Raw genomic sequence first — 25,202 nt, 5'->3', positions numbered from 1 at the left:
GTTTTTGTTTAGTCTTTAAAAAAAAAACGCCCTCTATAGACAAAAAAAGTTGTTTGAATGCGATCCGGATATTCACCCCGCCCGGCCCCCTGGATATTCACCCCCTGGATATTCACCCCCTGGAAATTCACCCCCTGGAAAACTACCCCCCGGACAACCACCACCTGGACCACTACCCCCTTAGGACAACTACCCCTTTAGGACAACTACCCCCCGGACAACTACCCCCTTAGGACAACTACCCCCTGGACAACTACCCCCTGGACAACTACCCCCGGACAATTACCCCCTATGAACAATTACCCCCCGACAATTACCCCCGGACAATTACCTGACTCTGCAACAGCGTATAATAGGAATTAATAACTATATTTTAATTCGTTACTTTGACGAATTACTATTCATTATTGTAAACAAAAGTAAAAGATTGAACATAAATATAGCCTGGTATAAACTGAAGATTGTCACACATGATCATAGGATAGTCGAACGTATTATATAGTACTCCCTGTATTTACTATAAAGTTTACTGGGTTCGCTAATAATAATAATAATTTTTGCGTCAGGACAATGCTTCGATAACCACTGGTCTTAAAAGAATTAATTTTTGTCTCAAATTTGTCATTTGTATTTTTGTACACTTGAAGAATAATATCACTTTTCATATTTGACCTCAATGTTCACTCACCGAATAAACGGCGATCTTTAAATAAATTCCCCTCAAATAAACGATGACCATGTCACTCCCATGACACATCATATGGAATAATCGGCGTCTATTTCCATTAGATTATACCCCCTCCCATTGAATAAACAACTTTCTTCCAATAAATGTCCACCTAAAAACCACCTAAACAATAAACAGCCCAGGCCGTTTTTTCAATAAAAAATCTAGCACATCTAGGGTCTAGCGTGCTGTTAAACAGAATAACCGGTTAAAAACGGGTGTTTCGAAACAAGAGACCCGAGACCAGAGACCCAATACGAAAAGGGAGACCTAAATATACGAAAAGGGAGACCCACGTACGAAAAGGGCGACCCCACTATACGAAAAGGGAGACCTAAATATACGAAAAGGGAGACCAAATATACGAAATGGGAGACCTAAATATACGAAAAGGGAGACCCAATATACAAAAAGAGAGACCACACTATACGAAAAGGGAGATCCTAATATACGAAAAGGGAGACCCAAATATAGGTCTCCCGTTAAAAACAGATGATTTCATTTTTACATAAACCGGTCCTATATATTTGTCTACTTTTGGATTGGGAGAGGGGGGGGGGGGTGGTAGGGGGTAATTGACCAGGGTAGTTGTCCTAAGGGGGTAGTTGTCCGGGGGTTGTTGTCCTAAGGGGTAGTTGTCCGGGGAGTAGTTGTCCTAAGGGGGTAGTTGTCCTAAGGGGGTAGTTGTCCGGGTGGTAAACATCCGGGGGGGGGGGGGTAACTGTCTAGGGGGTAGGTGTCCTAGAACCGTTTGAATGCCATGATGATGTGCGCTGCATACAACCAAAATGTGGTTGGTGAATAAAAATTAAAATAATAATAAAAACACATGGACAACTATAAAATTTATTAATATTTATTTTAAAACATATGACCTATATCTATGCACCTATGTCTAACATGATGAGGCATATATAAACCATTTAAAGCCATGTCATATACAGTACTTTTAAAAAAATTATGAAACCATTTTTACCCCTTTTACACTTGGCCTACACATCAGACATTGCAAAAACATAATACTGTACATCATTACAATTATAATTTAATACTCAACTCAATTTTTTCTCCTATTTGTTTGTCCTCTACTGCTGCACCAAATTTCAAAGCACAAACAAGTTGTTCAAAATTGTATTTTCACAATTTTTTCCCGGCCCCCTGAAATTTGTTGCATTGGGCAAACCTACCTTATTTTTTTTAGAAAATTTGGCAATATAAATATACATTTATTAGATCTGCATAAAATGTTTTTAAACAAGATATTATAACGCATAATTGAATATTACTTCTTCAGGGAAGAGTGATAATTCCCTTCTTCCACTACTCTAGTTACACACACACACACACACACACACACACAATAACAGCCTACTATGTTTACACTTAATGTTTGGAAATGTGTTCTTTTAGAAATAAGAACTTTAAAAACTAATACTGTTCATAAACAATGGAAAAAAGTAAGCACCATCTTTTTAATACAATAAAACTTTACTCAAAAAGGACAATTTGGAAGCTAATTTCTGGACGGAGTGGGTATGTGTAGAAATGTTCGTAGTTTCAACGATAACATAAACAATTTTAGGATCATAGATATAGGCCTACTACAGTAGAACCCTTAGTAAGACACATTTTAAACAACAACAACATGCCTATCTAATAGGCGTTTATTGAACATGGGTTGGCCTTTATACCCTTCAATTGTTTCACAGGAATGTAAAAGGACTGTCCCAAAAGATGGATAGTACTATTCTGGGAATATAACTTAAAACCTTCCAATTTTCAATTTAGCAGACTAATTATGGCAGTTTAATTATTATTAATTGTTGTTGGCAAGGTTGACATTGGAGTGTTGTCACACAATTCATCAAGTTTAGCCTAATGTCTGGCAATGTTTGGCGATCACCCAAATTTGTAATATATATATATATATATATATAACCATTTTCAATGAATTTATTTGTTTATTCGAAAATCAAAATAATAAACAATAGCAACCTCATTAAATTGGTAACATTGGCAGAAATCTTTCTGTGAAATAATGATTTAAAATCTCATTTGCGATATTTCAGTAAGCTGTGATATTCAGCCTATTTCTTTGGTACAATAAATAGTTATTATAAATATGTACTATATATATATATATATATATATATAAATCAATGATGTTGCGTAGCACTGTGTAAATTATATATAAATCATACTGTAAATTATAGAAACAGTGCTCATATTCGGAACATGATCTCATAATCGGGGTACGAATCACATTTGATCTTTCGCAAATTCATGAATATCTGGTTCCATTGTAAACGAAACATGTTTTTCTGATGGTATCCTGGTTCTGGATGGAGGTACCAGAATGGATCTGGTAAAGGTTGTAGTTCCTTCTTCATCATCACTACCTTGTGGAGAATCTTCAACATCTCTTTCCCTACTATTCCCAAATATATAGTTTCTACTTGCACCAGTGTTTAGTTCCTAGTGTTTAGAGAAATGTTTAAAACCATGCAATTAATTAAAATGTTATTAATTAGGTTGTTACGGTATTACATCAACCTAAACATTTATATTTTGTACAAATTTATCCGGACATCCAGCTCAGTGGTCAAATCGTTGGGAAGAACTTTATGTTTGTATTTTGCGGTCAAAAAAATGTGTTAATAGTTAGTAAAACAAAACGCAACTGAATATAGTTAGTTTCTTCAAGATTACTTGATATTGTGTTTTATAAGAACCTGAACCACTATAACGATATCAGAAGTAGCAAAGCTCATGAAGTCATTAATATTGATTCATAGTCATTCAGGCTAGAAAGTGCTAGGCTAGGTTACTGTTATGATGAATGATTTGGGTGCCATCAATCACGAAACTGCTAGTTTTGTAGCAGTAGGCATGATTGCGTCACAAGAGATCAACAAATTTTTCAGTCGCCTGATACTTCTGAACTGTAGAATGTATTATGTAAATAAGAGATGGGAAGAAAGCTGATAGAGAGAGCAAAAAGCAGAGATTTTTTGGAATGTTGCCCCTCTTATTTTAATCATATTTACTGTTAATTTTTATATTCTATGAAAGAGAAGAAGAGAAATAAATGTTACTTTGATTGATTGATATTGCAAGGAGAGACGGGATACGGTACTACAGCACAATATTGAATAATGAACTATGAATGACTTATAATGCTCATAAATAAGGTAAGATGGCCAACTTGTGACCAGAAGAGAAAAATGGCTGAAATGCTAACAAGGTACAGGTAATTCAGTAGAATGAAAATTGGATTTGTATCTCTTCTGTTTTCATAATGGTCACAATTATCCTGTAAAAGTATCATATGGTAGATGAGTTGTATAAAATTCAATTCCATAAAGAATGTTACAGAATATGTTACAAAGAATAAATTCTAGTGCTCCTTCACTTTTTCTAACATGACATTTTTTGGTAATATCTCTGATTTCATGACCGTCAACTTCCTCCATTCTACCTTTCCCCATTTCCTCTCTTTCGCCTAAAAGGTCCTTTCTGTCCTCCTGGACGATATTAAAATTGCACTGAATTTTAAATAATTGTAATTTCAATTTTGTTGTATTTATATTGTTTTTAAAAAAATGGCATCATTTAGCTTTTTCCTCTTACGGACTCATTGGGCTATACAAATTTTCAAATTCATAATTTTCTTGTTTTTCATCTGTACAAACTACATAATCATTATTGTCATTACTTTCAGGAAATGATCCTTCCATACTGAATGGACTATACAAATTGTCTATGGTATGTGCACTTGGCTCAGCACTATATGCACTTGGCTCGGTGCCATGTGTACTTGGCTCAGTGCCACATGCACTTGGCTTGGTGCCATATGTACTTGGCTCGGTGCCATGTGTACTTAGCTCAGTGCCATGTGTAGTTCTATTGGCTTGGGTGCTTCCAGCTGCAGAGTCTGCAGTAATTTGTGGTGCATTACTGTCTTGTCCATGGTGGAGACTATTACTCTCCAGCGAAAATACTGAAGAACTGTTTGAACTATAAGCCAATGAACACGCAAGAGAAGAATTGCCCTGTGTTCCTGTCTTATTTCTACTTTTTGATGCCAAATTTCTCTGCACAGTAGTTTTCATTTCTGTCTTGGATTTAGAGCCTTCTCTAAGTGTAGATCTTACATCATTTCTGTCCTTAAGATAACCTACTGCAGTTTTTCTTACCTCATCGTTACCTAATTGCAATGTACTTGACTTTGATTGGCCATCAGAGTTTGAAGAAGTCTGTCCGGACTTTGGTAGCTCACTCCTGGCTGTGTGTGCTATTCTTCTTCCTTTTAGCAGTGGCTGTAACTTTGGTGTGGAAGCTCTAACAGCAGAGGCAGTAGAATTCTGTTGACCTTGGTCACCATGCATCTTACATGTAGATGTATGTAGTTCTCCACTTCTGTGTCTTTTTCGTTTTTCCACTGGTTTAATTGTTATGGAATCACTTCTGTGTCTCCTACGTTTAAATGTTGTAATATTATTGCTCTTGTGTCTTTTATGGCCTAGATGTACCTGTTGCCTATTAACAGAAGAATCAAAACTTGTGTGAGCTGTAATTCCTCTGTGTTCTTTCATTTTATTAGAATCTCTTTCTTCGCCTTTACTTTTATTTCCGAGATCTTCTTCACGACTCCTTTTTCTTTTTAACTGTTTATGTCCATTGCTGGAGTTTTTAGGTTGGTTGCTTTTAGTTTTTCTGGCATCCCATTGCTCATAAGGTAACCCGTCCATGTGCCTAATGAGAGGCCCGCCTGGATATTTGGCCATAATGGCTTGTTTGGTCCTCTCAAGATGTTGGCTACTGGTAGATGGCTCAGAATCTTCATTTAATTGAGGACTGTTACTTTGTGATCTGATTTCTCCATCTTCCAATTCTCCAAGACGATCAGACAAAGTAACTGATTTATTGTTTGATCTATTTTGTCCAGAATGATTGGCCTTTATTCTATGCCGTCCTCTTGTTCCTTGGTCACTGTCATGTGACCGGTGGTCACTGTCATGTGAATGGTGGTAACTGTCATGTGACTGGTCAGAACTTGCAGATCCTCGTTTACTTGTTCTATTTTCTTTTTCACAATAGTTAGCTGCTTGTCTGTAATCACGATCACGCACTTTGAAAATAAGCTTTCGATCATTTGCATCGTTTATTAATGCACACCAATCTGGGTTTGTCTGAATAAAATACAAATTAAAAATAAGTAAGTAACTAAGAATTATTTCCAGAAGATACTGTATGTTGATGAATAAATATGTCTAGAATACCTTAAGAGTTTCCAGATGACCTACAACGTAGAGAGCCAACTTTGCTCTTGTAAGAGCTACATTCATTCTGTTACGATTCGCAACAAATCTGTGAAATTATAGAATCTAATATTAATATTTATGTGACAAGCTTAAACAAGGAAAGCACAAGCAAGTAGTACACGATCATTAACACTCAAATAAATATATAAAATGCATAAAAAGTGGAACAAAATCATTTAAAGTATGAATGAATTTAATCATAATTATTATAATGCATAGTTGTCAAAATGTTTATGCCCTAAAGGATTTCAATAATTAGTAATCATGTCAATTTTAGTTGCATTGTATTTTTAGCAAACAGAGGTTGACACAAAAAATAAAATCTAACTTAGCAAAAAATAAATATGGTAAATGGTATGGTAAATATTTAGACTATGAACACTATTCATCGGACACTCCGGACCTGAAAATGTTCCTTTAATAGGGGTTCTACTGTAATGCATACCCAATATTGTTTCCTCGCCCTTTTGCACGTACACATGACAGAATAATGATATCTTTCTCTTGTCCTTGGAATCCATCCACAGTGGATATCATGATCTTCTCTTTAATACCTTGATTAGTACCGATATTTAGCCTGAATGTAAATAAATATTTATAGTCTTCAGTTAAGATGTGTACTAGTATGCTTTATACAAAAACCCATAGCAGCCAAAGTGCAGATGGTCACATACTCTTTCGAATAGGGTGTTCACTATAGTGCATTTTTTATTTTTTTATACGCGTCCAACAGACCTATTTTATAATTTATTGTGCTTATGAACCAAGTCTCATTTGAGGCTTAGAGAGCGGAGTTGAAAGAGTCGTGAGTTACAACACTGGCACTAGGTCAGGATTGAACCCTAGACCATGTGATTGGAAGGAAAGTTAACCACCAAGCTCCACTATACACAACAAAATTAATGTCTCGTCTTATAAAGCTTGGATCTCACTTAAATGCAATGCAACAAATTGACCAATCACAATCGATAGTTCAGATGGTTCATCGTGTTGTGAGTAGGTCAAATTACTTATGTTGCGCATACATCCTAGTGGAGATCAAACTTAAAGCTCTGTCTAAACTATCAAACTAGTTTGACAAAAAAAAGTGTGATGTGCCTATATATGGTAGTGATATGCTTAAATATGGTAGTGATATGACCTCATCACATTTATTTGTCACATATCACTTTGTCAAGTTTGAAAGTGTAGACAGAAATAGACAGATAAAAACTCTTGTCTATGGGCCTGTAGCAAAACTCATGACACATGACAAAAATAAAAATCAAAAGTGATCTAATGCATCTGCATATCAAGAAGAACCTAATTAAAATCTCACTTTTAGCCGTTTTTCATCATCTACATTTATCACTAGTAGTTGTGGCATTCTTGGCGCTAAAATGAAGTTAGAATTTAGGTTAAATTACCTTTCAACACAATCCATAAGTAACTCTTTCTGTTTTCTATATGGTGTTACAATACCTATCCTGATCTTCTCCAGATGGACCACAGATAAGATTAATTCCTTTACCATATCACATTCAGCTCTGTTACTAATATCCCTACAAAAATAAAATAAATTCAGATTCTATTTCATGCACTATATACAATCATCATATTAAAATGTATTTATTCTTAACTGGAAACTGAGGAAATATGGATTAGGCACTCCACGGACTCACGGCAGTCAGCAGTGCAGTGCCTACCAATTTTGCACTCTAAGTGTGTTTGTAAATCTAGTTTACAGGTAGGAATTATTCGATATAACATTTTGTAATAAATATACATAATGTAAATTGAACAAAAATTATATTTTTGTATTTTAATGGCATCTTAATTTTGTGTTTCATAATAAATTGTTTTCAAATAATAAAGCAATTAATATTTACTTTTCATTGCATTCCTCTCGTCCATTGATGACATCAAACACCAAGTAAGGTTTGAATGGGAAAGGCTTTTCTTGATCAGATCTGAATAACAGAAATTTAATAGTGAGCGCTCGTAGATGTGAGTGGACCAATCACAAGCGACAGTTTGGATGACACATCCCATCGTGATTGGTTAAATTATTTATGGTCGGCTAACTTACATTTTTGCGTTGCGTCCAAGTGGGAAACAAAGTTAGCAGTGGGTGTATGACAGAAAACAACATTTAACACAGAGTGAGTATTCAGAATAAAAAAAACAATGTACCTATGAGTTTCTAGTCTGTTATTGTAAAAATGCTGTGACGGAAACCTGCATATCTCAGGGTGCATTCGATACTGGGTGTTCAACATGTACACATGGTTTGCTTCCGTCCCTTGGCTTCTATAATACATGTATATACGTTCAAATAGGGAGCGATGAAAACCCAATTGTGTCGCTTTCTGTCAACAAAATAAAGTTGGTAGCTGTGAATGCTGTTTGTCCAGGTTCAGTGCAAATGCATGCTGATTTGATTATTTAAGGGTTGATAGCCCTGTTGTTTAAACACTCACTGCTTTAACATGTTGGGAACAAAAATAATGCTCTCTAGCATACCATGTGCCTGCTAATATACTGTAGCTCACTCTATCTATAATAATTAATATGATGATTCTCATATAGGCCTATCTTAAAACTAATAATTGTTGAAATTACATTGAAAGTTTTATTGGGTCTACAATTAATAAGTAACAAAAGTCTAAAGGCCCATTTACACTAGGACGATAATGATAAATAGATAAACATACATTTTTCTTGCATGAAATAAAATAAATTGGAAAAGTTTTAGATAATCATTTATGCCGTCATTGATAATAATAATATTTTTTTAAATCCAATCAAATGACGTCAGGATCAATAAAAACAATAACATCGTTTTATGCTCTTACCGATCATGACGTCATAATCCTATAGTTCTAGGAGGAAAACATTTTAAATTTCCTTTGTTTTATGTATGAAACATGCATATTTATCGTCGATCGTTATCGTCCTAGTGTAAATGGGCCTTTAAGCAACATCTTTTTTCATCTTAATTTGGTAGGATAGGATAAACAGATGCCTTTTTCTCTTGACCTCTTGTGATTACTGTTCCAGCGAGCTCTCATATGGGAGCTTCAAAGTACTGGAGAACAGAGCGGTATAGTCTGGGTTTCTTCCTTTTTTGGTTATCTAAAGCTCTGTATGCACTACTAATGTGATGTGGCCATATACAGTATGGACATGATGATGTCATATCAATACCTAATTTGGGCATATCACTACCATATTTGGGCACATCACACTTTTTTTGTCAAATTAGTTTGATAGTGTAGACAGAGCTAAACAGATATTTACCTTTGATACCACCGTAGCTGGAAGCTGCAGTGGATCACCAACAAGTACCAGCTTACTACTTTTAAACCTCAGTGGTATTAGTGTATCCGGCTCTGTGCACTGACAAGCCTGGTAAATGAATGTGGAAGAATAAGAAAAGAGAGTTAACCATCCAAGGCCATAGCCATAAGGAGTCTTCTTTCCACAAAAGGGGAAAAATCGTTAGCTAGGATAGACCATTACCTCCACTACTGGTCTCTAGATTAAAAAGGGCACTTAAAATGATCTAATTTGTCAGAGATGCAGTTTTGCTAAACACTTGCGTCTGTATATAAAAATATCACATAATGTAAGAGTTGACTAACACTGAATCAAATGAAAGCGTGTGAAAATGGTAGAACTGGACTAACCTCGTCGACAATCACACATTTGAAATGTCCTTTCTGCTTTGCAAGGAAATGTAGATCCAAACATCCACTGCCATTCAATGTACAGAACACAACATCAGCATTTTTTAATACTGTATTACGCAGTTTTTCTTTATCTTGATAATGTATAGTTGATTTTCTCTTTAGAACTTTGATGCATTTTTCTAATTCTTCTCTCTTCGATTTCGCCTTCTTGCACTATTAAAAACATTTCATAACAAGGGTTACACACTGCAAAAATGATTTTTCTTGGCAAAAGTAAGAAAAACTAGATTTGAACTCGCCACTTTGACGAGTTAGTTATCCGCACAACAAACACCATATGCAACATTTGTTACAAATTCGCACATTCCTACAAAAGATAATTGATTGAGCAAGAAAATATTAAAATATAGGAAACCAAACAAAAAAAATTGCTAGGTGTATAATACAAGAATAACTGTTTCAATAAACCATTGCATTTCAAAGAGTGTTAATATTGTATATATAAACCCACACAAATTGGACCTGTTAACCGAAACTTTATTTGATAGGATGACAGAAATCGTATGCAAGCTGAGTGAGAATTACCACCAATTTTTTAATTAGAAATACAAATACTTGATTCACACAAAGAAACAATTTTAGAAAATGTAACATTATAACAAATTGTTATCATGGTAAGAATTGTGTGACAGTGTTTCCGTATCTGATTAAAAATATCTTGTTGAAGCTTATAGGAATGGCACTGATTATAAAATCATTATCTTAGCATCTAATGAGGTTTACACAGCCTTTACATTACACCAGACTAGCCTGTGAAAGCGTAAGATCTCAGGAGATTTTAGGGTGTCTAGAAAACTCAGATCTCAGATATATCTGAATTTTCTAGATCTAAAAAACTCAGATATCTGGGTTTTCTAGATCTAGAAAACACAGATATCTGGGATTTCTAGATTCAGAGTTCTGAGTTTTCTAGACAGATTTTAGTTTTGTTTATGTGAATTAGGTATTAGCAATGTATCAGTAAACGTTTTTTTGACAAAATATGTTCAGTATTGCAAGAATTATACAACAAATAAAAATAAATAATTGAATCAAGCAAAGTCATAGCTGGAAAAAAAGCTAAATTGTACAGAAAAAAAACCCACATAAAGCTTACCACAAAATTAATATAAATTGTTAAGTATTCTGAAAAAAAAAAAAGAATTTTTGGGATATTTGAATTGCTGTTGGATGCATATGAAATAAAAAAATAAATAATGCATTTGTATTTAATTAGAAGTTCAACCATGCATGTCAATATTCGGGCTAAAACTAATTACAATTGGTTGTGTTTACACATAGGACATGATTCGTAGCTGAAAGCGGAACAAGTATGTGCAAGCTGGTGGTTTAGTCAATTTCGGAAAAGAAGAACTACATTTATGGTGGTCAGTTGAGTTTTTTGGCTATGGTCAGTTAAGGGTGATGGTCAGTGTAAAAATTTCTGTTTACCGTAATTCAGAATGACAGAATGAAGCATATTGTCCCAACAAGGACACAACGCAAAAACATACGCACAACGCTAGCGATTCCACCAATCACACGCGATGGATTATTAAAAACTGTCGTTTGTCATTGGTCAACTCACTTACATTGCATTTTACGTCCTGCAGTTGCGTCCTAGTGTGAACCCAGCCTTAAGGCAGATTCACACAGACAAGTAGTAACAGTAAGTAGAAAACCGTGTAGCTTGTCTCAGGTAGAATTTGTATCTATCCTGAGAGAATACCGGCTGTCCTCTCCTGTTTTGTGTAAATGGTCATAAGGAAAAACATGGACTCTATATTTTTATTAAATGATCAAATTACAGATATCCCACTTACTTCATCTGAGTTTGCTGTTTCTGAACTTAATCTTAACTTGGCACACTTCTCTTGAACCGCCTTAAGCTCCTGTTCATACTTGGCAATTTCTTTTCTATTCTTTTCTACATCATAAGCTGGATATAAAAATACAATTTATAGCCTCAACATTTCTTTATTTGACCGATTTTTCTTTTATATTTCGTTGATAACAATGAAGAAAAAAGTATATTTGATTTTTTTAAAACAATAAAAAAGAAGATCCAGTGAAAACACACACAATGAGGTATATCCTCACTAATTGCTGACAAGATTTATTAAAATTAAATTAGATTTACTAAAAAACTTTTATTATTAATGTTGTCATATTTATATAGTGCTTTTAACAATTGTTATTGTCTCGTACTGTAAACTTTTTTATTCTGCAAAGCCATGAATTATTATATTTTTTTAAAATTGACAAGTCTGTTATGGTGCAAGTTTTACCTTTCATTTTGGTCACTTGTTTTTCCAATATTGTGGTTAACTGAAACTTTATACACCTTCTATCAACATTTGTTCCAATACGAACAATATTGTATTTACCACAGTTAAATTTTTGATCATCTAAAAAAGAAAATTAAATGAAGCACTTTTGACCAGTTATGGAATGTTAAAGTTCATCCAGTAAAATGAACAGTAACAGATACACAAAGACGATCAATGCGATTGACACGAGAGGGGCAGACTAAAGGACACATGGAGAATAACAGTAGTTTAGGAATTGAATCTTATTAATTAGACCAGCCTAGGGAGGCTTGCTCAGTACAGAGGGACCAGTGGCTGTATACAAATCATACAGTGAGATATTTCCTTTACTAAGTATTTCACTTAACTCAATAAAAATTTATTTTCATTTAATTGTATTCACTTAGATAGAAGATTTTTTTAATTTTAAAGGTAAATGTTGCCGCTCTTAGCCCAAGTGTAATTGGTGAATAAAGCCACAGGCATTCACCATGCACTGCAGAGGATTAATGTTAAGGCAAAATCTTTATTCTTATATATCATTACTAGAAAAAACATTTTAATTTTTAATTTAATTAATTAATTTAAAAAGTTAATGGAGACTTACATGAATTTCGTTCATATAAACACATCTCGACCACCTTCGAAACCAACCGATCAACAGCTGTGTTTGATGGAGCACAAACTAAGATCTTTGGCCGGTTATCGGTGGTAGGTCTCTGCCCAGGAAGTAGTGACCCATTTTCTTCTTCTCGATTTTTCTAGTATATTGAAAAAATGAAAACACAGGGCCACAGGTCAGTCATTTTGAATTGAATAAAAAGTACCGTTTTACATTAGAGAATATATTTGAGCAAATTTAACATTCCAGGGTTTTAAAACATAATGGTATATATATGTGATATTAACTCATATAAGATATTAAAATAGCCAGGGTGCGATATTTTTTTCCGTACATAAGTTGGGGACCCCTCATGAAACGTCACAAAATAAACCTGAATATTTATTAGTCATATCCATAAAGTGCGACGTAAGAATTGAGGTAACTATTCTTTTTTTTTCTTCTTTTCTATTTATTTATTTATTTTTTATTTATTTTAAATATTTTTTTTTCCCTTGTCTGTGCGTCTTTTTTTTTATTGCTTGTTTCTCTTAATTCCCATTGTTATACACATACCCATTTTATTTGCATAGGCATACCTAGCACAAGATACCCACATCTTCTCGAGATTATGATCTTCCTTCATAGCCTATTTTTTTATTTTTATTCTCTTTTCTTTTGTCCATCCAACAATCATCATAATCTTAATTATTTTACATTATCATTTCTGTATACTATTTTGTATTGTAATGCATGGAGGAAAATAAATGTCTTTTGAAATGAAAATGAAATGAAACTACAATTTGCTATTGGAAACTGTTTCTATCGATCCGTCTGTGTAGTCAAGTGAATTAGACTGTGGACTTTACATGTCAATGTATGTGGTTCGAATCCCATTAGCAAGTTCTTTTACTTTATAGTGAGAGAGAGATTATTTAGAGGGTTAGGTTTAGTTATATTTAGGAAGTAGTTGGCTATCTTTCCAATAAGGGGTCCCAAACTTATGAACCTTCACAAATAGAGATTGTAAAACAAAAAAATGAATGCAAAGGAAAAAATGACTTGCCTTTAAAATTCTTTCAATGATGTTAACAATTGTCCGTGTTTTTCCAGTGCCTGGCGGACCATGCAGTAAATTGATATGAGGGATTCCATACGCACTCTCAACACAGGTAAAAATGTTATCTGCAGCTTTTGTTTGAGAATCGTTAAGCTTCTAAATAATAACAAAAACAAAATTATAATTACTAGTGATTGAGAGATTGTGGATTCAAGTCTAGAATATGACAGAAATAGGACGTTAGTGGTAAGCAACTTTGCCTAAATTTGGGAAATATTTGGTAGGAAGCTATAAAAAAAAATATATTTTTCATTTAAACAATGTCAAATATAACTTTATTATAAGTTATGTTTGTTTTTGTTTACATTTTATATTAAGATATTGTTTCTGGACCGCACCATTTTTTGTAAGTGCCACAAATTCAAATCGAATGTTCAACAAATATAAACAGTCATTCAAAAATATTATTAAATGTCTTTACACTGTTATTGAAAACTAAAGTGTACAAACCGTTGTGATTGGACAAAGGCTAGGGATTGTCTGTATTTTACGCCGTTTTCTGGGGTACAAAATATCTCGCGCCAGTACAAGTTTCGGTAGATCTTCAATAATAGAAAAGACTCGCAGATTTGAAACCAAACTTGCAACAACCTACAAGCACAAAAATAAATCCATTAAAATATGTGATGTGTCTCTTACAACTCTTGATTTCACTGTAACATCACTTAATAAAATCAGATTTGCTTGCAGTTTTATAAAGACAAACAGTAAAATTTAACCAATTTAACCTGTCCAGTTGATTTTTCACTTCAACCTTACCCTTTTTCATGTAAATAATTTCTTTCTCAATCCAATTCTTGATCAAAGTAAATATTAAACTATTATATGACAATAAAATTAAACATTTGTCCAGAAGGACAATATATTTTTAAACATACCTGCATTTTCATATCAACATCATAAGAAATATATTGTGAAATGTCTGTCTCTATTTGCAACTTGTAAATCAATTTAACTGTTAAAAAGAAAAAAATTAAATTAAAATTTCTTATAAATAGAAACATATATTGAAAAAACAAACAAATTACTTTTCACACACGTCCACTCATCATATCTGGGCCGTCTGGGAGACCAGTCTTTGACGGAAGAGGTCACCCGGTATAAATAATAAATAAAACATCATGAACTGCTGTAAACACAACTGGATACTGAAGTAACCCCATACTCTTCATGCAATGGGTTCTTTTAAGTGCACACACGCCATAAGTGTTCTGATGTTGTTATTCAAGAAGACTTCTTCCACCACCATAACTATTGAGATCCTTCAATCTGCATAGATTTCATGGCTATAGGATATAGCACTACTATATTAGAAAACATTTTCCTTGAAGTGATGAAATTATTTCTCTTTCCAAAAACACTATTACAGAATATTCCCTTCATTTATTTTATTCGCACCTGTTTTTTTATCTTTTAACACATTTTCAATTTTCCGATCACGTATGATACCAAATACAAAGTAGTTGTTGTCCTTTCTAGGTTTATTCGGTGACAAGATAACTAAATCACTGACCGCTGGGTATGTCTCCTGTTCTCCTGACATTGCTAAAAAAGAAAAATCAAAACTGACCACAAGGAACAACATTCTATTCTAATTGGAAAAGTTGGAAGGTTTGAATTCTTTCTAAATAATAAATAAAATCTTACCCTGGCATTTTATAAAGCAACCAGGACACCCTATGCATCGACAACGTAATTTGTTTTTTTTGTTTTGAGGGTATTCCTGAACTACCTGAAATCAGAAACAGTACATTAAACACACAAGAACCAGCTCTTTCTATGTGATCATAGTCTGAAAGAACCAACTCTTTCTGTGCGACCATAGCCTGAAAGAACCAGCTCTTTCTATGTGATCATAGTCTGAAAGAACCAGCTCTTTCTGTGCGACCATAGCCTGAAAGAACCAGCTCTTTCTATGTGATCATAGTCTGAAAGAACCAGCTCTTTCTGTGCGACCATAGCCTGAAAGAATTAGCTCTTTCTGTGTGACCATAACCTGAAAGAACCAGCTCTTTCTATGTGACCATAGCATGAAAGAACCAGCTCTTTCTGTAGAAACCATAGTCTGAAATAACCAGCTCTTTCTGTAAAAACCGTAGTCTGAAATAACCAGCTCTTTCTGTAAAAACCATAGCCTGAAAGAACCAGCTCTTTCTAAGTGACCATAAGTCTCAACGAACCATCTCTTTCTGTAAAAACCATAGTCTGAAATAACTAGCTCTTTCTGTGAAACCGTAGCCGGAAAGATAAGCTCTTTCTGTGCGACCATAGCCTGAAAGAACCATCTCTTTCTGTGAAACTGTGGACTGAAAGATAAGCTCTTTCTGTGCGACTATACCCTGAAAGAACCAGCTCTTTTTGTGAAACCGTGGCCTGAAAGATAAGCTTTTTCTGTGCGACCATAGACTGGAAGAACCAGCACTTTGTCTCTTTCTCTATGCAACTTCACAAACAATTGTTACTCAACAAAACTTACTTCACTCCAAGTTTCTAGGAGAAGCAGTGGCACAAACCCTCTGTAGTATTCATCAATGGAACTAAACAGATTAGGATTTTCTCTCAATGGAACATTCAACCCCAAGGGCCTGAGAATTTCTTCTTGTCTCACTATATAAGAATATCAAAAGTATAATTCAGTAGACATTTAAATAGTCCCCTAATACTTTATAAAACTCAGTTATATAAAGTACCTAGAATGCTTGTTGGAATTTTCACTGAGAATTTTTTACCAACAAACCATAATATAAAATATACAGATATGAACTGGTCAGAGACTTCTAAAGCAAACAAGATTACTATAACTACAAGAGTCAGCAGTTCCATGATATTAACTAAAATAAATATATAATAAACAATATATTTAGACATGTATATACAACAAAAAAACAATTATTGTATATAAAATAAATTAAATTAAATATTCAAAACAAAAAAAGAATTAAAGATAAATAGCAGGAAGAGAGTCAATAGATGATAAAGATAGGGAAGAGATTCAGTAACAGCTAATTGATGTAATGAGGAAGGTAATTGAAACAAAAGTTTTTGGAAGTGGTTTATAGGAGAATTATAAAGTGTCAGCATTCAAGAAAAGAGATTATTAAAAGTGAGTATGTCTAGGATTTGTTCTGTGCTATACAAATTTTGACGAATGAAACTGGAGAATACCTTTCAACTAAGAAATAATAATAATAATAAAAAAAAACAAACAATTACCTTCATGTTGTTCTAACCACTCAGGTTTCCAGTGCAAGATGACATTAACAAGACCTTCACACTTAACATTATAAGTGGGTTTAAGATTGATTTCAACACTCTGCCATCTATGGACATTATGTTCTCCACTTTCTGAGGATCTCTGGTGCTGGGCAACTGTAGAGACAGCTGTTCTTTGATAATGACCCGCAGTGGCTACCTGTTCTGATCTAACTTGATGTTGGCCAACTGTAGAGACAGCTGTTCTTTGATAATGACCAGCAGTGGCTACCTGTTCTGATCTAACTTGATGTTGGGCAACTGTAGAGACAGCTGTACTTTGACGACCAACAGTGGCTGCCTGTTCTGATCTAACTTGGTGTTGAGCAAATGTAGAGACAGCTGTTCTTTGATAATGACCAGCAGTGGCTACCTGTTTTGATCTAACTTGATGTTGGGCAACTGTAGAGACAGCTGTACCTTGACAACCAACAGTGGCTGCCTGTTCTGATCTAACTTGGTGTTGGGCAACTGTAGATACAGCTGTTCTTTGATAATGACCAGCAGTGGCTACCTGTTTTGATCTAACTTGATGTTGGGCAACTGTAGAGACAGCTGTACCTTGACAACCAACAGTGGCTACCTGTTTTGATCTAACTTGATGTTGGGCAACTGTAGAGACAGCTGTACTTTGACAACCAACAGTGGCTGCCTGTTCTGATCTAACTTGGTGTTGGGCAACTGTAGATACAGCTGTTCTTTGATAATGACCAGCAGTGGCTACCTGTTTTGATCTAACTTGATGTTGGGCAACTGTAGAGACAGCTGTACCTTGACAACCAACAGTGGCTACCTGTTTTGATCTAACTTGATGTTGGGCAACTGTAGAGACAGCTGTACTTTGACAACCAACAGTGGCTACCTGTTTTGATCTAACTTGATGTTGGGCAACTGTAGAGACAGCTGTACTTTGACAACCAACAGTGGCTGCCTGTTCTGATCTAACTTGGTGTTGGGCAACTGTAGAGACAGCTGTACTTTGACGACCAACAGTGGCTACCTGTTCTGATCTAACTTGATGTTGGGCAACTGTAGAGACAGCTGTACCTTGACAACCAACAGTGGCTACCTGTTTTGATCTAACTTGATGTTGGGCAACTGTAGAGACAGCTGTACTTTGACGACCAACAGTGGCTACCTGTTCTGATCTAACTTGATGTTGGGCAACTGTAGATACAGCTGTCTGTTGAAGACCAGCAGTGACTCCCTGTTCTGATCTAACTTGTTTATGGGCAACTGTAGAGGCAGCTGTACTTTGAAGACCAGCAGTGACTGCCTGTTCTGATCTAACTTGTTTATGAATTTTCAAATTGACAGCTCCTGTAGATGTAACTTTGGATGTACTGGCAACCTCTTTTATTGCATTAACATACGTTTGATGGTGGTGATTTACAGGTGTTTTTTTACTTTGTTCACTTTCCAGTCTTTGTGGCATAAGGTCACTTCTGTTACCAGTCTCTGGTACAGATTTTAATACAGAATTAGTGTCAGTATCTGAATCTGATATTAAAGAAACTACTTCTATCTTCCAACTTTTTTTAGCCACTGCAACTTTTTCAGTACTTATTGGTAAATCTAGCCCTGCCTCGATGTCACTGGTACTTAAAGTATCACTTGATAATGTTATTTCTTCTAAGTTTGAACTTTCTTCTATATTTCTTACTTTAAACTTATGATCAGCAGTTTCTTGTACTGAGCTTACTTGGCAACTCTTAGAATTAGAATAAACTATTTCTTCAGATGAGCTGCTTGTTGACGGTTCTGCTGCTGTTTCACCAATACATCTGCTTTTTCTTTTTTCTTTCATAGATTTTATTTTCTCATTTAAAATGACCGCTTTTTTTTGGGAATTATATTTAACATCACGAATCCTTTCATCTGTGTATTTATAAACACTTTTATCATTTGGAGAAAAATCAGAAATTTCTGCATTAGAACTGCTGGAAGTTGATAGGCCGTCAGTTGGAAATTCCAAATGTCTTCTTTCATTTCTGTTCGAATCTGAATTACTTCCTTCATGTCTCTTTTGTTTCTTACTTGTTAGAACCGCCTTTATTTTTTTACGAACAGGAGAACCTTTTAAACGCTGAATTACAGAATTTAACACATTTGATAGTGAAGGTTTAGTATTTTCATTTTTCATACTTGGTGAAACATGTTTAGCGTTGTTCATTTTATCAGATTCATCACTACTATGTGTAGGAGATGTTTCACTAGTGCTATCTTGCAAAACAAAATGCTTATAAGTATGTTGTGGATGTTCAGAATAAGATTTTCTTGGTCACTGTAATGTTCTGGATATGCTTGAGTGTCTTGTAGAAGAGTGTCTTGGTCACTGTGATGTTCTGGATATGCTTGAGTGTCTTGTGGAAGAGTTTCTTGGTCACTGTAATGTTCTGGATATGCTTGAGTGTCTTGTAGAAGAGTGTCTTGGTCACTGTGATGTTCAGGATATGCTTGAGTGTCTTGTAGAAGAGTTTCTTGGTCACTGTGATGTTCTGGATATGCTTGAGTGTCTTGTGGAAGAGTTTCTTGGTCACTGTGATGTTCTGAATATGCTTGAGTGTCTTGTGGAAGAGTGTCTTGGTCACTGTGATGTTCAGGATATGCTTGAGTGTCTTGTGGAAGAGTGTCTTGGTCACTGTGATGTTCAGGATATGCTTGAGTGTCTTGTAGAAGAGTTTCTTGGTCACTGTGATGTTCTGAATATGCTTGAGTGTCTTGTGGAAGAGTTTCTTGGTCACTGTAATGTTCAGGATATGCTTGAGTGTCTTGTGCAAGAGTTTCTTGGTCACTGTAATCTTCAGGATATACTTGAGTGTCTTGTGGAAGAGTTTCTTGGTCACTGTAATGTTCAGGATATACTTGAGTGTCTTGTGCAAGAGTTTCTTGGTCACTGTAATCTTCAGGATATACTTGAGTGTCTTGTGGAAGAGTTTCTTGGTCACTGTAATGTTCAGGATATGCTTGAATGTCTTGTGGTGAAAGAGTGTCTTGGTCACTGTGATGTTCAGGATATACTTGAGTGTCTTGTGGAAAAATGTCTTGGTAACTGTGATGTTCAGGATATGCTTGAAGGTCTTGCGGAAAAATGTCTTGGTCACTAACATCAGTAGAAAACTGTTCAGAGTATAACAAGGTTTTTTCTTGTTTAACTACTTTGTGTTTGTTATAATTTTCTCTTCCATGCTCCGGGCGACTGTTGTCATTAGGAATATAACTAGTTTGTTCAGAATATGACTCTATATCTGTAAAATAATTGAACGTGGTGTTGTAAAGGTTTCAACTTCATTCCTTTTAATAATTCTTACTACCAGTTTGGTAGAAAAACTGTAAAAAGACATATAACTTTTTGTTTTACATCCAAGTAGAGCGTCTCAGTTTCAAATACTACTTGGAAATATGAACACCTCTATCCCAGTCTACTATAGTATAGTTATTAGTACAGTATATCCCAGATGATTTAATAGTGTGGTTTGATGATGTCAATTATTTTAGTATGGCCAAGATTCAAGAATACAAATAGTATTATTGTTTATTCATATACAACAACATGTTAAAAAATGTTTTTTTTTTACACTGGGTAAGAAAACTTGCTGTGGAAACTTAAAGACACTAGACCTACATTTTTTTGCTTTATGTAAACATAAATACTATATGAACCTATTGCAATAATAATAATAATCTTTAAACGGTAGAAAATTAAGGGAACTCTAGTAATTATAGCGGCCCGCTATTAATCCCAACATGCATTGCGCGCAGATTGATCTTCATTGTGATGCACTCAATTCGATCGATTGTGTGAAAGATAACCAAATAAAAGAACCATAACTTTTTAGCGAAAATACCAGGTCTTTCCCAATTATTATTAACAGATTTTGCCAAAAAATGAAAGACAATTGAATTAGTAACAAGAAAATGTCAGGCTAGGCCTAAAGATAGTGTACGATGTTCGTACATTACCGCTATTTAGCAGTTAGCCTTACAAAAATGATTCTATATAAACTAGGCCTAAGACCGTCCACTAGAGGACATTCGACGCGAGCCACTTAGGTAATGCATTGTTTCTCTCTTTTTATCATAATTTACCATAAAACGTACATTTAAGAAAAGGAATGACCTGGTTTAATATTTTTAAAGTAAGATATATGCCCTACTTTTACAAACGTCAACAATTGTAGGTCTAGTATCTTTAATTAAAGATGTATTGTCCCCCAAAAACATGAAAATGAAGATTAATTTAATCAGACTTTGAATATGCTATTGTTATTTTGTAGTTTTAATAAAGTTAATAACTTCCATAGACAAAAAAACGGGGAAAAAAAATGTTTTCAATCAATGAGAAAATAAATGGTTAAATTCAACCAAAAATCCATTGTGGCAGCCACTTTGACCATTTTTTGCTTTAAATTACATTTTTCAGGTAAATACATTTTTTTTTTCAATCAAATTTTTGGTCAAAGGGGATAAATATTATGTTACAGTACATTAAAATGGAATATTAAAAAAAAATGTTTTAAGAATAATTTTTTCAGGGGGACAATACATCTTTAATTAATGTTCAACGGTGCAAAATAAAATGCTTTAACAAAAATGTGATTCCCTTTTACACAAGTCTTAAGAGAGAACTTAGGGCTGCTGTCTGTGCAAAACACTACTGTCACTGCTGTATTGACATCATGCACACTTTTAACAATGCTATTGTTAATTCCTACAGCTGTGTTTGTCTTACCTTCAAACTTTAATTTCTTAAGACTGACAACCAATTTCCTACTACATCCAAACTTAAACACATCTATTTCTCCTACTTCATCAGCTAAATAAATTTGTAATTAAAAACACCATTAGACAATCTTTCTTTCACAAAAGGTTTATCCTAAAAATACATATGTGCAAAGTTTTAAATTAAAATTTACCCTTCCTGACCCTTATGTGATTTTGACCCCAATTTGTGAAAACACATAAATGGGAGGTGTTACCAGTCATGGAGGAAATCAGAGTTGTCAACTAGTAGCATTTTAAATTGTTGCCAGAAAGGAAAAACAAAACATGGTCAGCAGATACTGCTTACTGGGCATAACAGAAATATTGATTTAAAAAATGGTTGACATTTAATTTAATGGCAAATATATTGTAAATGTGCAAAAAGTGATAATGCATTTTATCAGCAGGTTAACTTTTAATTGGATGATTTAATACTTTACTTACAGTATAGGCAGAGAATCTGCTAGCAGACTTAATTTCTAAAAACTTCTGAAGGATATATGTGCTGCTCAGAGATGGGTTGGGGAACTCACCTTCTTTGAAGAATTCTACACAGCCTAGAAACACCCACACCCAAGAAACATTTAGATAAGAATGTTTTTTCCCACCACTAACCCTTTGACACCGACCTTCTATACTGTAATTGTCTAGCATTATCTCTGGTTATCATCAATAGTATAAAACTAATTATATAGCACAATTATTACTGACCTGAAATTTGATCTTCATCATCAGAACTTATCCAGATATACTCATCATTTCCTTTGGTTTTGACCATTTTCTCAAACCCTTCTTCGACCATTTCATCAACCTCTTTCTTGACCATTTCTTCAACCCCTTTTGCGACCACTTCCTCAACCTCTTTTTCAACTGTTTCCCCAACCTCTCTTTTGTCGTTTTCTTCTGCTACTAGTTGATCCATGTCTTCTTTATTAAAAACATGGTGTTGACTAGAATTGGAATCAGAATCATCTGGAGGCTCTATTTTGATTTCAAATGGTATGAATGGATAATCACACTCTTCATAGTCTTCCACAGTCATTTCTCCAATTGGAATAGAGCTTAGCTTTTCAACAGCTTTTTCTAACAGTGTTTTTAGAACATCTGAATTAATAACCTCAAAAACTATTTTTCTCGACAAAACCTTATCCAATTCAATAACCAAGGCCTTTGATTCCTTCACATATACATGTTCCACACTTAATTGGAGCATCTTTTTGAAAAATGTTACTGGTGTGTCCTGCCAATTTTCAGAGATCTGATCAGTTATTTCTTGGGGATACTTCGTTAGAAAGCGGGTGATAACTCCAAAACTTTCAGAAAAATGAATGAATGCTATACCATGGAAATGGACGCTCTTCAGACATTCCAATACCTCAACCAAACACTCTATCATGTGTTTTAAGAACAGATTTGGTTTTCGGTTTGATACACTCAGAAAGATATTCCTGAACAACTCATCATTTATCATTGTAACCAATTTGTCAAGCACTGTGATGATAAATTGATTGCTCAATTCTATTGAATCCAACAATGATGATACAAAAGCTTTCACCCAAGTATATGGGGTGTATTTATCACATTCTTTTTTTGAAAATTGGTCTTTTCTTTGATTTTCGCTTCTTTCCTGATTATTGCTGAAAAAAAATGGGCAAAAAAATATAGTTTTTTAAAATGTTACCAGATACAATTAGCACATTGGGCTATAATAAATATAGAAAAATAACATCAACACATAAAATAAAATAGATGCAATTTTGTCATAGTCAGTAGCTCTCAGCTTTTTAAAAATTGCATTGTGGACTTCTTTCTTTCTTCAGAAGAAGAAGAAACAGAAAACAGTTCAGTAAAAATTCAACTGAAGGGCATTGACTGAAAAACCAGTTTAATTATCTTATTAATAAAATCAAATAATCATAGACCTACTGATTGGTTAATCAATATTTTTGAACAAAAGTGTTTGTTCAAAATACAGATTTTTCATAATAAATGTTGGCAAACAAAATGTACATATATATTTCAACCACAAGCTTTTTAAACAAACAATTTTTTTTATTTCTATTTTCACTGAATACTTTGCTATTAGTTTTAGATAAAAAGGTAGAATGTTAATCTTACTCTTTCAGATGGTTTATGGCTTCTTGAATGCAACCATGGTCAAAAATACATTCAAAAACATCTTGAATGGAAGCAGACAAATACTGCCAAACACGAAATCCTAATTTATCCAGAAGTTGGTGGAAACCTTCGAGTTTTGGCCAAAATGTCTCATCGTTAGAGGATTCTGTAAAAATAAACAATGAAATTTTGTCCGAAAATTATATTAATTATTTAATAGATTTATACTGGGTGACTTCTTCATTTCAAGACTGTTTCTACAAGTGTACAGTATACAACTCACAATGGGTATGTTTCTGCTGCATAACTAAAACCAGCTGCATTTCTGCTAAATTTGTGCTCCCAAATAACCATTACATTAGTGGTTTATCATTGACAAAAACGGTAATATTACCAAAAATCCTATTTCTGCTGCCAAGAAATTGGGGGTAATTTATTCACAAGAAATGCTTACCAATTCAGGGTTTCCCTGGGTATAGTTCCACCCACCAAAGTCGGAAAAATGTTGAGTTCTAGTGAGTGGGATCATACCAGAGCATTTACGATATTAATTTTTTATTTTTAGTTGCATGCAACGCGACTCTACAGCTCACTATGTCGGTCGGTCGGTAAACACTAACTTGAGCACGCGACTGCAGCCATGTATATGGCCTTGTTTTAAATAGAATTTTTCACTTTTTTTTCTCTTTTAAAATTCATGAATTGCATCAACACAGTACTTACCAAGAGAAGAGTAAATAATGCGGGTCATTTCTTCATGCACTCTGCTGCCAAGGTCATTTAAGCTGTCATTGCCAAGCACTTGTAGCAGACAACATAAGCCTACATTTTTAAAATAATTTCTTTACAGTGATCTGATTTTTACAAGTACCGGTAATTCTTATTTATGTAATAACAAAATGTTGTCTACAGTTAATTATTTCAATTTCAATCACAACCTGTAATATAAGACTAGTTAAGTTAGACTAACTAGTTTAGGTAACTAAACAAGACTAGTTAAGTTAGACTAACTAGTTTAGGTAACTAAACAAGACTAGTTCATTTAAGTAACTAACAAGAGCATCAATGATGCACAACCCACTCGTGTTTAAATTTGTTTACGTAATTGAACATATTTTGAATAATAAAATAATAAGACAAAAAATGCATTGAATTACAGAAAAACCACATTGCATGATAATATTCGGTATATACTTTCTAAGCGTCATATGGAGAAGATGTACATATCTACATTGTATACCTTGCCAGAAAAAAAAGTCCATTGTTCAATCCTGACC

The 25,202-nt window shown here is 34.3% G+C and overlaps 3 protein-coding genes across 5 annotated transcripts; all 3 read right to left on the bottom strand.

The window, feature by feature from the left end:
* Positions 1–2,922: 2,922 nt before the first annotated feature.
* On the bottom strand, positions 2,923–12,792 carry LOC140039531 (probable helicase senataxin). Of its 3 annotated transcripts, XM_072085143.1 has the most exons (12): positions 12,678–12,792; positions 12,050–12,169; positions 11,585–11,700; positions 9,720–9,935; positions 9,331–9,438; positions 8,224–8,399; positions 7,920–8,000; positions 7,458–7,592; positions 6,497–6,628; positions 6,010–6,097; positions 4,924–5,919; positions 2,923–3,202 (listed from the first exon to the last, which is right to left on the bottom strand). In XM_072085143.1, exons 1-12 carry the CDS (start codon positions 12,700–12,702, stop codon positions 2,987–2,989), a joined length of 2,409 nt encoding a protein of 802 aa, XP_071941244.1. In that variant the 5' UTR covers positions 12,703–12,792; the 3' UTR covers positions 2,923–2,986. The 3 variants fall into 3 exon arrangements, with proteins under 3 accessions (XP_071941244.1, XP_071941242.1, XP_071941243.1); XM_072085141.1 differs by having other exon boundaries at positions 3,064–5,919; XM_072085142.1 differs by lacking the exons at positions 11,585–11,700; positions 12,050–12,169; positions 12,678–12,792 and adding an exon at positions 10,879–11,019 and having other exon boundaries at positions 3,064–5,919.
* An 828-nt stretch (positions 12,793–13,620) lies between these two features.
* Positions 13,621–19,216, bottom strand: LOC140039204 (uncharacterized). The gene is made up of 7 exons (XM_072084801.1): positions 17,005–19,216; positions 16,268–16,398; positions 15,439–15,523; positions 15,190–15,336; positions 14,670–14,746; positions 14,242–14,382; positions 13,621–13,887 (listed from the first exon to the last, which is right to left on the bottom strand). The coding sequence occupies exons 1-7, from the start codon at positions 19,214–19,216 to the stop codon at positions 13,621–13,623; spliced, it is 3,060 nt and encodes a 1,019-aa protein (XP_071940902.1).
* LOC140039203 (uncharacterized) lies at positions 19,213–24,818 on the bottom strand. Its single transcript, XM_072084800.1, has 5 exons — positions 24,649–24,818; positions 23,926–24,091; positions 22,519–23,444; positions 21,776–21,859; positions 19,213–20,291 (listed from the first exon to the last, which is right to left on the bottom strand). The coding sequence occupies exons 1-5, from the start codon at positions 24,674–24,676 to the stop codon at positions 19,213–19,215; spliced, it is 2,283 nt and encodes a 760-aa protein (XP_071940901.1). The 5' UTR covers positions 24,677–24,818.
* Positions 24,819–25,202: the final 384 nt, after the last annotated feature.

The sequence above is a fragment of the Antedon mediterranea genome, chromosome 2 (assembly GCF_964355755.1).
Source record: "Antedon mediterranea chromosome 2, ecAntMedi1.1, whole genome shotgun sequence".
NCBI lineage: Eukaryota > Metazoa > Echinodermata > Crinoidea > Comatulida > Antedonidae > Antedon > Antedon mediterranea.
Note: the sequence above shows the minus strand (reverse complement) of the source record. Positions and strands in the feature narration are given on the sequence as shown.

Coding starts and splice junctions, on each gene's coding strand:
- LOC140039531 (XM_072085141.1), bottom strand. CDS start 12,702: ATGTGTTTATATGAACGAAATTCAT. Junction 8,001..8,223: donor AACAGACTAGAAACTCATAG/GTACATTGTTTT, acceptor TCTGTTATTCAG/ATCTGATCAAGAAAAGCCTT. Junction 6,098..6,496: donor GGGCGAGGAAACAATATTGG/GTATGCATTACA, acceptor ATAATTTCACAG/ATTTGTTGCGAATCGTAACA.
- LOC140039204 (XM_072084801.1), bottom strand. CDS start 19,216: ATGAACAACGCTAAACATGTTTCACCAAGTATGAAAAATGAAAATACT. Junction 15,524..16,267: donor TCCTAGAAACTTGGAGTGAA/GTAAGTTTTGTT, acceptor TTCTGATTTCAG/GTAGTTCAGGAATACCCTCA. Junction 14,747..15,189: donor GTTAAAAGATAAAAAAACAG/GTGCGAATAAAA, acceptor TCTTTTTAACAG/TTAAATTGATTTACAAGTTG.
- LOC140039203 (XM_072084800.1), bottom strand. CDS start 24,676: ATGACCCGCATTATTTACTCTTCTCTTG. Junction 21,860..22,518: donor TGATGAAGATCAAATTTCAG/GTCAGTAATAAT, acceptor AAATTTATTTAG/CTGATGAAGTAGGAGAAATA. Junction 20,292..21,775: donor TAAGAAATTAAAGTTTGAAG/GTAAGACAAACA, acceptor ATTATTTTACAG/ATATAGAGTCATATTCTGAA.